At 39.6% G+C, this 12,668-nt stretch overlaps 1 protein-coding gene across 5 annotated transcripts in view; it reads right to left on the bottom strand.

Moving 5' to 3' along the window:
* Positions 1 to 1,064: 1,064 nt before the first annotated feature.
* The window catches only part of LOC126414524 (serine/threonine-protein phosphatase 6 regulatory subunit 3), a 191,317-nt gene continuing 179,713 nt past the window's right edge, over positions 1,065 to 12,668 (bottom strand). For all 5 annotated transcript variants that reach the window (XM_050083356.1, XM_050083352.1, XM_050083353.1 and 2 more), the window contains one exon: positions 1,065 to 2,754. In XM_050083356.1, the coding sequence (XP_049939313.1) occupies positions 2,691 to 2,754 (64 nt within the window). In that variant the 3' untranslated portion in view covers positions 1,065 to 2,690. The remainder of the gene's footprint in view (positions 2,755 to 12,668) is intronic.

Raw genomic sequence — 12,668 nt, 5'->3', positions numbered from 1 at the left:
CTAAATATGAGAGAAAGCATTCAAATCCAGTGTCAGAATACAGAAACTTTTCATTATGTTATGCTCTTTCGAAGAATTGTCACTACTTCTACAGAAACCTATAATGTAGGTATCACAATGGATTTTTTAATACATTCTGCGTCAGTTCAACGTTTTCCAGCTTACATGCATAAGGATCCCCAAATACTGTAAACTGTAGAGGCCACATATAATGTCATTTGTAACAAATGTTAGAAACATGAATCTGATATTGGCACAATAACAGAAACAATATATAATAAATGTTTTGTATTTTCTTTTGAACATTAAGCATTTTCAATTATATAAGGTTATAAAATTTGGACCTTACATTAACAAGAACTGTTTTTCACATTTCTAGTTGCAATATTTTCCATTTCAACATATACACCACTTGTTATACTATGTAAAATAACACTTGTACTGTTTGTGTGTTTAACATTTTATATAAGGCAGTTCTGCTAAAGAATGTTTACAACATGGAATATTCCAAAATTGCACCCTGGCACTTCTGAAATATCATCAAGTTTAATATTTTGAGCTTAACTGCATCTTTTTAAAAAATTAATATATCACAGGTTATGAATTCACAGGCAGAAATGGTGGTAACCTTTGGAAACTTCAATATTAAAATAACAAAATTACTTATATGTCTGTATGTTCACAAAAGTCTCAAGTTTCTCTAAAAGTCTGTAATTCAGACATGGAATCTGTGTGGTCTCTAAATATTTATCTTCTAACAACTACATCACATAAAAATAAAACTGATCAAAACAAGGATACAGCTGCACCACAGTCATTTTAAGAAACTGTTAAAAACTGAAATCAATGTAAAGGTCTCAAAATAAAGCAACATGAAGAAGACCACAGGTATCACAAAATGTTTATAAAAATCGCTTTGTATTTTAAAAGTGAAGATAATGATAGGAAATAATGGATCTAACTGATTATGAAATTATTTTTTTCACTGTGGAAGTATTAATAATGAAGTGATACAGTATTTATACTAGTATTGCTTTTCAACTGCAACAATTATCGATATGCCAATATAATAACCATTCATTTGGTAACAAATATGCACAGGAGTTCTTTCTTCCTTCTTTTTTTTTACTTGAAGCTACTGTTTGCATTTATCTCTACATGTGACTCCATCATTTACAGACTGGTGAGGGCTGGGCCTGTATTCCATTGCTCTGAATATATTGTTCCATGGAGTGGTGTTTTTATATTGCAAATTCAACAAACTGTCCTTTGAAAATAAACAGCTCTATTGTCCAAAACTTATTGCACCTACAATCTAAGTCATTAAAAACAATAGAAGGAAATAATTTTATGATATGTAACAGAAGCAACTAATGATCCATACTGACCATTTTAAGGAAACAAAGTAATGGGAACATATGAACACTTCCACAGACACACACAATACTGAATAGATTGCACAGCTCTTTGCCAATAAGAATGATTTAGACAGTACTTAAGTTTGTCTATTAAAAGATACATATAAAGGTGACTTTCAAACTGCTATATGCTGTACCTTTCCTGCTAAAGTAATACTGCTACATTTTACAATTTGATAAAATGAGATGATGGAAGAACTTCAAAAATGTGCAAAAATAAATAAGATTAAGAGTATCAAAAACTGCAAATGCATTCCTGAAGCAATGCCACCATCTGAAGACAATTTTGGATTGCAGTACTCCCGTAAAGGTAACATTCATGTTAAGATGGCTCGTATGAACATATATTACAAAACTAATCACAAAACAATTAGTAGTAGTTCACTCTGTCTCTCAATGGGAAGCATAGACAATATCATTTCTTACAATACTCTTTCCCTTACAAAGAGGCACCTGCATAAATCACAGAAATCGTAAGGAACAGGTTTACACTCCAATTACATGTACATCCACATATTCTAAAAAATTAAAATAAATACATGCTCTGATATTTTAATCTAACAACTCAATCTATTTACAGGAGTCTTTTCAACGATGATAAATTCCTGAGCATGAAGTACACAATCTTTACATGCAAGTGTGCCATTTCATGTCCACAAATATACAAGGGCACACTAAACACACACACCCACAATCATGTATAGACACTAACATATACACATAGATCATTATACGCACCCTTCACAGAATATTCTTTCAGCACAGATTGTTTTTTCAAGTCAGTACTGTTTTGAGATTTTAAATTACATATTCCATTCCACGCTAAATAACAATTTTCAACAATTTTTAAACAGAATTTCATGTTTAAAGTTCACTTTCATCACTTTGAACACTTATTTTTGTAAGCATAGGCACCTTTTGCTGCTTTCTAAAAATTACACTTCCTACACATTTTTCAGTAAATTTGCAACATAAAAAAGGAGCTTAAACTTCCCCCAGTCAAAACCTCACAGGAGTATAATACAATTAATACAAGTTATTGAGCACCTTTTAAGGAACACTATTTTACAGTTAGGTTCAGTCCTCTTGTTCCTCCTATAGAAACCATGTTTCAGCAATGGAATACAATCCCATAACCAATAGTACCTGCCCAATTCAAAATGTAAACAGTTTTTCCAGAACTCAGTTTTCAGGCAGGATGCCTATTCACCAAGAATACACAATAGGCCAATTCCACTGATATGACTGATGTTCAGCGTCAGAAACTGAGTTTCAAACAGGCCCATTGGATGTCTTGGGATTTTCTGCAGGTGGTGATGTGTCACTCAATTTGGGCCTGCAACAATATCATGTGTTATGTACACTAAACTTCATAGAACAAACAAGGCATATTCTCTTCCCCCATCAAACTTATGATTTACTTAGTAATTACCATAATTAAAAATACAAACAAAATGGAGAGAAGTGTATGAAATAGTCAGTATGAATCCAAAGACCAAAGCAGAAATTTTATCTCCTCCTCCCCTACATTCAAAGGAAATGGAAATGACATGCATGAGTACAAACCCCATACTGCCAAACATAGCATATTCCATTTCTCAACAAACTACTTTAATTAAGTTATTTCAATAACTACCATGTGTGTGTGTGTGTGTGTGTGTGTGTGTGTGTGTGTGTGTGTGTGTGTGTGTGAGAGAGAGAGAGAGAGAGAGAGAGAGAGAGAGAGAGAGAGAGAGCATCATCGTTCACAGTGTTACTAATATAACTAAAGATGGATAAGCCAAAAAACTGTAACCACTGGAATTTAATTACAGCAGCTATCTTCACTGCTTGGATTCTACAGCCCTTGATACATTTCCACAGGTATGTGGCACCAGATGCCTATGAACAAGTCACAGAGTTCCCATAAATTACAGACCATCAATTTAGGGGCATAAAATTAGTGCCTTATAGCGTCCCTTGTGTGTTTGGATAAAGTGAATTTGGCAGGAAAGGCATCAACAAGAATTCACTTTCACACTCCCGAAACCAACGTAGCCCTAATCTCATCTCGTAATGTGGACAGCTATCCTGCTGGAAGATACCATTGGCATTGGGGAAGATATCAAGGCACGCGAGTATCAAAATAAGTGATACGTAATATTGTATCTTTTCAATATAATGGAAGGAAACATTCCACGTGGGATATTGTATCTTTTGATTGAATTGGCTTAGGAGTTAAATTATTTACACTGCCAAGGGATCAAGGACCTTAGTATTTGACATAAATTTCAACTTGATACCTCCACTAGTTTCTGAGAAACACGAGTCTTAACAATAGGACACACGGACGGACGGATGGACAGCGTGGCCTAAAAGGGTTTCATTTTTACCAACTGAGGTACAGAACCATTAAAACAAATACAGGGTGGCCCAAAAATGATGGTTACATTTTAAATAACTATAACTCCATCAGTTTTACAAATTAATTTTATTCAATTACGTAACTAAATGCTCCCAGGCACCCAATTACAAGAAATAACCACAAAAAATCATGTACGGAAAATGACTTCCAGAAGATGGTGTCCTTCCTCGGTGATGCATTCCACAAGTCTTTCCTCGAAATTTTCCATCACTTTCACTACTGTTTCTTCTTGAATTGCCATAATTTCCGCACTGATTGCCTCCTTCAGATCAATTAAGTTTCGGGGCTTCTTTACGTAGACTTTTGACTTTAGGTATCCCCAAAGAAAAAAATCACAGGCTGAGAGGTCAGGTGATCTCGCGGGCCAGTGGACATCTCCACTATATATATATATAAAAACAAAGATGATGTGACTTACCAAATGAAAGTGCTGGCAGGTCGACAGACACACAAACAAACACAAACATACACACAAAATTCAAGCTTTCGCAACAAACTTTTGCCTCATCAGGAAAGAGGGAAGGAGAGGGAAAGACGAAAGGATGTGGGTTTTAAGGGAGAGGGTAAGGAGTCATTCCAATCCCGGGAGCGGAAAGACTTACCTTAGGGGGGAAAAAAGGAAAAAAGGACGGGTATACACTTGCACACACACACATTCCATCCACACATATACAGACACAAGCAGACGAATTTAAAGACAAAGAGTTTGGGCAGAGATGTCAGTCGAGGCAGAAGTGCAGAGGCAAAGATGTTGTTGAATGACAGGTGAGGTACGAGTGGCGGCAACTTGAAATTAGCGAAGATTGAGGCCTGGTAGATAACGGGAAGAGAGGATATATTGAAGAGCAAGTTCCCATCTCCGGAGTTCGGATAGGTTGGTGTTAGTGGGAAGTATCCAGATAACCCAGACGGTGTAACACTGTGCCAAGATGTGCTGGCCGTGCACCAAGGCATGTTTAGCCACAGGGTGATCCTCATTACCAACAAACACTGTCTGCCTTGTCCATTCATGCGAATGGACAGTTTGTTGCTGGTCATTCCCACATAGAATGCGTCACAGTGTAGGCAGGTCAGTTGGTAGATCACGTGGGTGCTTTCACACGTGGCTCTGCCTTTGATCGTGTACACCTTCCGGGTTACAGGACTGGAGTAGGTGGTGGTGGGAGGGTGCATGGGACAGGTTTTACACCGGGGGCGGTTACAAGGGTAGGAGCCAGAGGGTAGGGAAGGTGGTTTGGGGATTTCATAGGGATGAACTAAGAGGTTACGAAGGTTCGGTGGACGGCGGAAAGATACTCTTGGTGGAGTGGGGAGGATTTCATGAAGGATGGATCTCATTTCAGGGCAGGATTTGAGGAAGTCGTATCCCTGCTGGAGAGCCACATTCAGAATCTGATCCAGTCCCGGAAAGTATCCTGTCACAAGTGGGGCACTTTTGTGGTTCTTCTGTGGGAGGTTCTGGGTTTGAGAGGATGAGGAAGTGGCTCTGGTTATTTGCTTCTGTACCAGGTTGGGAGGGTAGTTGCGGGATGTGAAAGCTGTTGTCAGGTTGTTGGTGTAATGCTTCAGGGATTCCGGACTGGAGCAGATTCATTTGCCACCTCCATTACGTCAGCTGCCACCCATTCCACATCAAACGGTCCCTTCCCTACAGCCTAGGTCTTCGTGGCAAACGAATCTGCTCCAGTCCGGAATCCCTGAAGCATTACACCAACAACCTGACAACAGCTTTCACATCCCGGAACTACCCTCCCAACCTGGTACAGAAGCAAATAACCAGAGCCACTTCCTCATCCTCTCAAGCCCAGAACCTCCCACAGAAGAACCACAAAAGTGCCCCACTTGTGACAGGATACTTTCCGGGACTGGATCAGATTCTGAATGTGGCTCTCCAGCAGGGATACGACTTCCTCAAATCCTGCCCTGAAATGAGATCCATCCTTCATGAAATCCTCCCCACTCCACCAAGAGTGTCTTTCCGCCGTCCACCGAACCTTCGTAACCTTTTAGTTCATCCCTATGAAATCCCCAAACCACCTTCCCTACCCTCTGGCTCCTACCCTTGTAACCACCCCCGGTGTAAAACCTGTCCCATGCACCCTCCCACCACCACCTACTCCAGTCCTGTAACCCGGAAGGTGTACACGATCAAAGGCAGAGCCACGTGTGAAAGCACCCACGTGATCTACCAACTGACCTGCCTACACTGTGACGCATTCTATGTGGGAATGACCAGCAACAAACTGTCCATTCGCATGAATGGACACAGGCAGACAGTGTTTGTTGGTAATGAGGATCACCCTGTGGCTAAACATGCCTTGGTGCACGGCCAGCACATCTTGGCACAGTGTTACACCGTCCGGGTTATCTGGATACTTCCCACTAACACCAACCTATCCGAACTCCGGAGATGGGAACTTGCTCTTCAATATATCCTCTCTTCCAGTTGTTCACCAGGCCTCAATCTCCGCTAATTTCAAGTTGCCGCCACTCGTACCTCACCTGTCATTCAACAACATCTTTACCTCTGCACTTCTGCCTCGACTGACATCTCTGCCCAAACTCTTTGTCTTTAAATACGTCTGCTTGTGTCTGTGTATGTGTGGATGGATATGTGTGTGTGTGCGAGTGTATACCCGTCCTTTTTTCCTTTTTTCCCCCCTAAGGTAAGTCTTTCCGCTCCCGGGATTGGAATGACTCCTTACCCTCTCCCTTAAAACCCACATCCTTTCGTCTTTCCCTCTCCTTCCCTCTTTCCTGATGAGGCAACAGTTTGTTGCGAAAGCTTGAATTTTGTGTGTATGTTTGTGTGTCTGTCGACCTGCCAGCACTTTCATTTGGTAAGTCACATCATCTTTGTTTTTAGATATATTTTTCCTACGTGGAATGTTTCCCTTTATCCTTTATTATAACTCTATATATATATATATATATATATATATATATATATATATATATATATATATATATATATATATATATATATATATATATATATATATATATATATATATATAAAACAAAGATGATGTGACTTACCAAACGAAAGCGCTGGCAGGTCGATAGACACACAAACAAACACAAACATACACACAAAATTCAAGCTTTCGCAACAAACTGTTGCCTCATCAGGAAAGAGGGAAGGAGAGGGAACCTGTGGCCACTGCCACCTTAACTGGCAATGTTACTGTGCCGATATGGGAACATACAGGGGTTGTACGCTGCAAATTTGCTCCCAAAATTTGTGGCTCCGTGAGCATTGTGCTGCTCTGCCACAAATCACTGCCTATCCTGCCTTACAGAGTGGGCGAGTCTCCAGGCTTTATACTCTGTGATGAGGCTTGAATGTCCAACACCTTGTCACCTGCTAGTGCTTTCACCATCCTTCAAGCACTTTCAACAGATCCTACTGGCAGCCGCACACAAATAGCTTCTCCATTTACAAGATTTCTGTTTCCAGACTTATTTCTATTATAACCATCTAACAAGATCACATGGCAATACTTTTTTTTGCTACATGTGAAGTTTAGAACTGAAATTTCAATCTACAAAGATGTTTGCTGCAACTCTCAAAAAAATTGACTTTGAAGCTTCCCAAACATGTTTTAACACTTTAATGTAATGTCACTTTTCTGACAAGTGCTCTGGCTCTGGGGCTCACCTGCCATGCAGGGGAGCCTCTGTTCGATTCCAGGCAGATTCAAATTTTTAAACAAAGATGCACGTTTTATAAGCATTTGAGTGAAGCATAAAATACATAAAGATGGGAAAAAATTCATTTGTAATTTTTTTTTTAATTTAAATAATCTTCATCAAAAATCTTAAAAAATCGGTAGTTTGAAATTTACACTTGCAACGGGAGCTGGATTTTATTAGAAATAGAAACTATGAATTTTTCTTAAAAAAAGTGACACACACATATTAATTTACACTTATATGATGAATTTTAAATATTTAAATGATGTAGGTATTGGAATTGAACAGGGAGAGGTAAAAGGGCGGTGAAGGGGGGAGGGGGGGAGGGGATGATCGAAAACAGACTTAATCCAGTGATTACCATTCTCTAACACTAATGACTTTCTCCATCTTTGTATACATTACTCTTCATGCTTATAGAACATTCGTTTAAAACTCTGAATCTGTTGGGACTCAAACCCAGGACCCATACATGTCAGGTGAGCACTCTCCAACATACTTACGTTACTTCTCGAAAAATTGACCTATTTTAACATAATAAAGATGGACAGAAAACTTCAAAGTCAGTTTCCTCAAGAATTTTTTAGAGTTGCATCAAACTGCTTTGTTACATCGATATTTTAGTTCTAAACTTCACATACTATAGATACGAAAAATTACAAAAATTCATCTGTCATGTGGTCTCGTTGTAAGTGTGAGAAAGTCTGTGGCAGTGGCAGTAGCAGTGGCAGTGGCAGTGGATTTCCCCATTCGTAGCTCAGATTGTCACTAGAATGATTCCCCATTTGTCTCTGATTCACTTGTATACCTACCTTACTTGCCACATGTCCACAACACCAACAGGTGGCATTTAATCTCATGGTGGGCTATGATCATAAGGTTTTGGTTTATCAGTGCATGACAAGTTAAAGTTGTGAAAAGCATTACTTATAGCACGCACACAAGCACGCACGCACGCACGCACGCACGCACGCACACACACAGCATGTGCTTATATGTGTGGTTTGTTATCAGACTGTATTCCATTCCGAGGTCTAATACGGCATTTGTGATGGTAATTGTAGCAACAGCAAGAGTAACAGTACATCTAGCGCAAACTCTGATCTTACGATCAGCCATTTGGAAGTGAACTGCACCTACAGGAGTTTGTAACAGGCATTGTAGCTTTAAATACATTAAATTTCTTAAGTAAACTAATGGACGATCTCTCTGGAGTGCGTGTATGTACCAAATATTTATCAGCCACAATAGTTAGGCTGTTTATTCAAAATGCATGTCACAACAGCGAAAAACCTCTGAACTAAGAGTCACCAGTACGAGTCTTTTGAATGTGTAATTTATTTCGTAGTAAATCAACATTTGTGGTTCACAGTTATTGCCAAAGAATACATCACCCCTGAATTTCATTGAATATCAATGCAAACAAACATGCATTTTTGAGAATTTTCAGAAGCTACCACTGTCCTTCGCATAATTTATGGATAATTTGTAGTAAATCTACTTAATTTAGTTTTTGTAGCAGACATTCTAATGAACATATCATGAAATTACAATGAAATGAATACACCTAGCTGCATACAGGCATTGATGTAAGTCAACGGGGATAGTCAAAAATGTGAGCCCCAAGTGGGACTCGAACCCCGGATTTCCTGCTTACATGGCAGATGCTCTCTCCATCTGAGCCATCGAGGACACAGAGGATATTGCAACTGCAGAGACTTATCTCTGGCACGCCTCCCGTGAGACCCACATTCGCAACTTATTGTCCCGCACTATATTCACAGTGCCCCTGCCAATTATACTCATTACTCGCGGCTTTACTGCCGATTCCTGTAAGAGTTCGGGCGCTGTTTGTGCATCCGCACAGAATAAGATGGTCAAATGGCTGGGGAGCTTGAACTCTATATATATTGCGTTACATCTAGTTGTCCCCTGAAGAGGAGCAGCCCTATGTATTATGTACATTTATTGTAAAATAACTCAGTTTTGAATTTGCTAATGACTACAAATACCCTCCAAAAGTTTTAGGAAAATAGTAATTTTTACCACAAGTCTTTGTGTTGCCTTAATAGAAATCTCATTTCGTTTATTTGGTTCAATTCTTACACAGAATTAGCAACTTTTTAGCTCATCAGACAAAAAGGTAATCAGCAAGCTTAAAGTTATTTGTTCACTGCCCTGCAATACATTGCACCAGCCAGAATGCAGCCCCACTTGTGAATGGTTGACATTCTGAAGCAGCTGTAAATCATACTGCCTATTGTCAAACGATTAGCGGCTGCTACAAAACAGTGTGAAACAGTGTGTTGGGAGAGCTCCCGAGAGTCATGTACTCTGACACTGATCCAGAGGTATCTTAAGTACTATCTTCTCCTGAGGATCCTTGTCTTCTCTGCAGAAAGTACACGATCTGTCATCCACTTAAGTGTGAGTGGCATGGCATTGGTAGATCTAGACATTCTGTGCAAAGTGGATGGGGACCAGGAAGGAGTCCCCCTAAACAACAAGTTTGAGCTGCTGTCTTTCACTTAAATTGAGTAAGTGGGACTCAGTTCACCTGTTTAGCAGCAACCAGTTTTGTCAAAAGTAGGCATATGCAAAAAGGTAGGGGTCTACTGATTGTCCACAGTTCAAACATATGGTGAATGATGGTACCCCTTGGGGGAATTTTGGCAGCAAAAGACAGGAAAAGAAACCAGGAGCACTCAGTGTGTGCCTGGGGGCTTCATTCAACATGTTTAATAAGAGGCTATTCCAGTAGCCACTGAGAGAACAGGGTGCAGCCAACTGCAGATTGTGGCACACACTGGAACAAGTGATGCCTGTTGTCTGGGTTCCTAGGTCATACTTGGGTCATTCCAGTGACTGACAGAGAAGGTTGAGAAGACTAACTTTGTGCTTGGAATTTCAAGGAAGCTCACAATTTGCAGCATTGCCCCCAGAAACGATTGTGGCCCTTTGGTTCCAAGTTGAGTGGAAGGACTGAACAGATCCTCTGAAGGTTCTGTGACAAGCTAGGTTGCAGCTTCCTGAACTTACGCCATAGAGTTGAGAACTGTAGGATCTCCCCTAAATAGGTGAAGTGTGCACAACTTACCAGACACTACTACTCAGGTAGCTGACCGTGTGTGGGATGCATACAAGGGTTCTTTTACATTAGGTGACTCACCATCCAATCTGGATAGCAACAGCTTAAGTAGCCCAGAAGTATCAGCATACAATCGAAAGAAATGCCTCTCACAGATGAGAATATTTAAATCCTAATGGTTAACTGTCAAAGCATTCACAACTAAGTGACAGAGTTTGAAGTGCTCCTGAAAAACAGTGAAACTCAAATAATACTAGGTACAGGGAGTTGGTTGAAACCTGGAATTGATAGCAGCAAGACTCATGGGAAAATCTGCGTATATTTCGAAAGGACAGGGAAATGGAGGTTGTGTATTTGTTGCAGTAGACAAGAAACTCAAATCCACCAAGACAAAAAATGAAGCTGCATGCGAGACTGATTGGCCAAGCCTCAGTATCAAGGGTGGGTATAAAATGGTAATTTATTTATATGAAAATGCAATGTCCCATACTGCAGCCAAGTATAATGGAATCAGTGCTGTTACAAACATCTTTTTTGGACCAAACATCTTAGTTGGACCACAAGGAATGCACTAGCAGATACCTTCCCAGTTCATCGAGCATAATGTGTGTTCAATCTGTATCAGTCATCAATTTTTTGTATTGAATTTTCTTTTCATTGTGCTGTTTCTCTAATCAGTTAGGGTGTTTACTCTAACACTTAATGCAATAGCATCGAAACCACATCTTAGGGAATTTTCACAAGCCAACATCTTAGTACAAATTGAAGCAGTGAAATACAACTTCTAGAATTAAAGGATGTCATGAACTGTATTATCTAATTTGTAAAGGATCTGTCAAGAACTTGTGCTGTCTCACTATCAAACAAAGCAATCCATTCACTGTGTTGAAATCTTCGGTACCTTTACAGTTTATCATCATACCGGTGATCGGCGATCACAGACCCTAAAGATCATGCACTGACCTTACAATGTTCCTGTACATGGTGACGCTGCGCACTTTGGATCCAGTTCTTATGAACAACCAGCAGCTGAAGGTCCTTCTGTAGTTCATCTTACCATCACTTTAAAATCTTCCAACTGCACAAGTTCTCCAGGTTTTCCTGTAAACACAGATTTGGCCTGGCATGTGTATGACCTCCTGGCAATGTGCCATGCCAGGCTAATTCTCCATGCTTTCATTTCCCCATGATATTCAGCTGTTTCATCATGTTGTACAGTTCTTGTTTTTTCTTGTCTCCAAGTGTTTTCTTTGTGGAATGGTCCAATCATCTTTCTCATAATTTTCCATTCAAAGACCAATAGGTTCTCTTCTTCTTCTTCTTCTTCTTCTTCTTCTCCTCCTCTCCTCTCTCTCTCTCTCTCTCTCTCTCTCTCTCTCTCTCTCTCTCTCTCTCTTGGTGCTTAAGGTTCTTGACCCATATAACAATACCAATACTACCACTGCATTATAGGCTTTTAAGTTTGATCTTAGCTGAGAAATTTTTTGATGACAGAATCTGCTTCAGACTGTGATAAGTTTATAAGTTTTGCACCCATTGAGAATTTAATTTCGTGTTATAGGTTATTATGCCTGTTGAACCAGGTACCAAGATATTTTAAATTTCCCACCCTGGCTATGTTCCATATTCCAACCTGTAATGGAGCTTGTTAGGGAATTCTTTCATTTCAGTCTTCTCCCTGTTAATCTTCAGTCCAATTTTACTTGGATTCTTTGCTAAGTCCTCTATGGTTTCTGCCATCTCTTCCTCTTACTCCGCTATGGCTGCAATGTCGTCTGCATATCCCAATAACTGTGTTTTTCCATTTAGTTTCAAACTTTTGCCTTCTCTTTTCAATTTCTGAATTATTTTCTTTAGTACCATATTAAAAACCGCAAGTATGATGGCTTCACCTCGTCTCATTTATGTTCTGATGCTGAATTCCTTACATAGTTCCCCTTGGTATTTCACTTGGCTTTTGTCTCCGCTCTACACACTCTCTTCAGGTTAATCTGACCTGGTCCAGCATTAACAGATTATGGTTTTTATTTGAAGCACTTATTTCCACACACAATATATTTTC

Source organism: Schistocerca serialis, chromosome 1 (genome assembly GCF_023864345.2).
Source record: "Schistocerca serialis cubense isolate TAMUIC-IGC-003099 chromosome 1, iqSchSeri2.2, whole genome shotgun sequence".
Taxonomy (NCBI): Eukaryota; Metazoa; Arthropoda; class Insecta; order Orthoptera; family Acrididae; genus Schistocerca; species Schistocerca serialis.
This window is presented reverse-complemented; position numbering and strand designations above follow the sequence as displayed.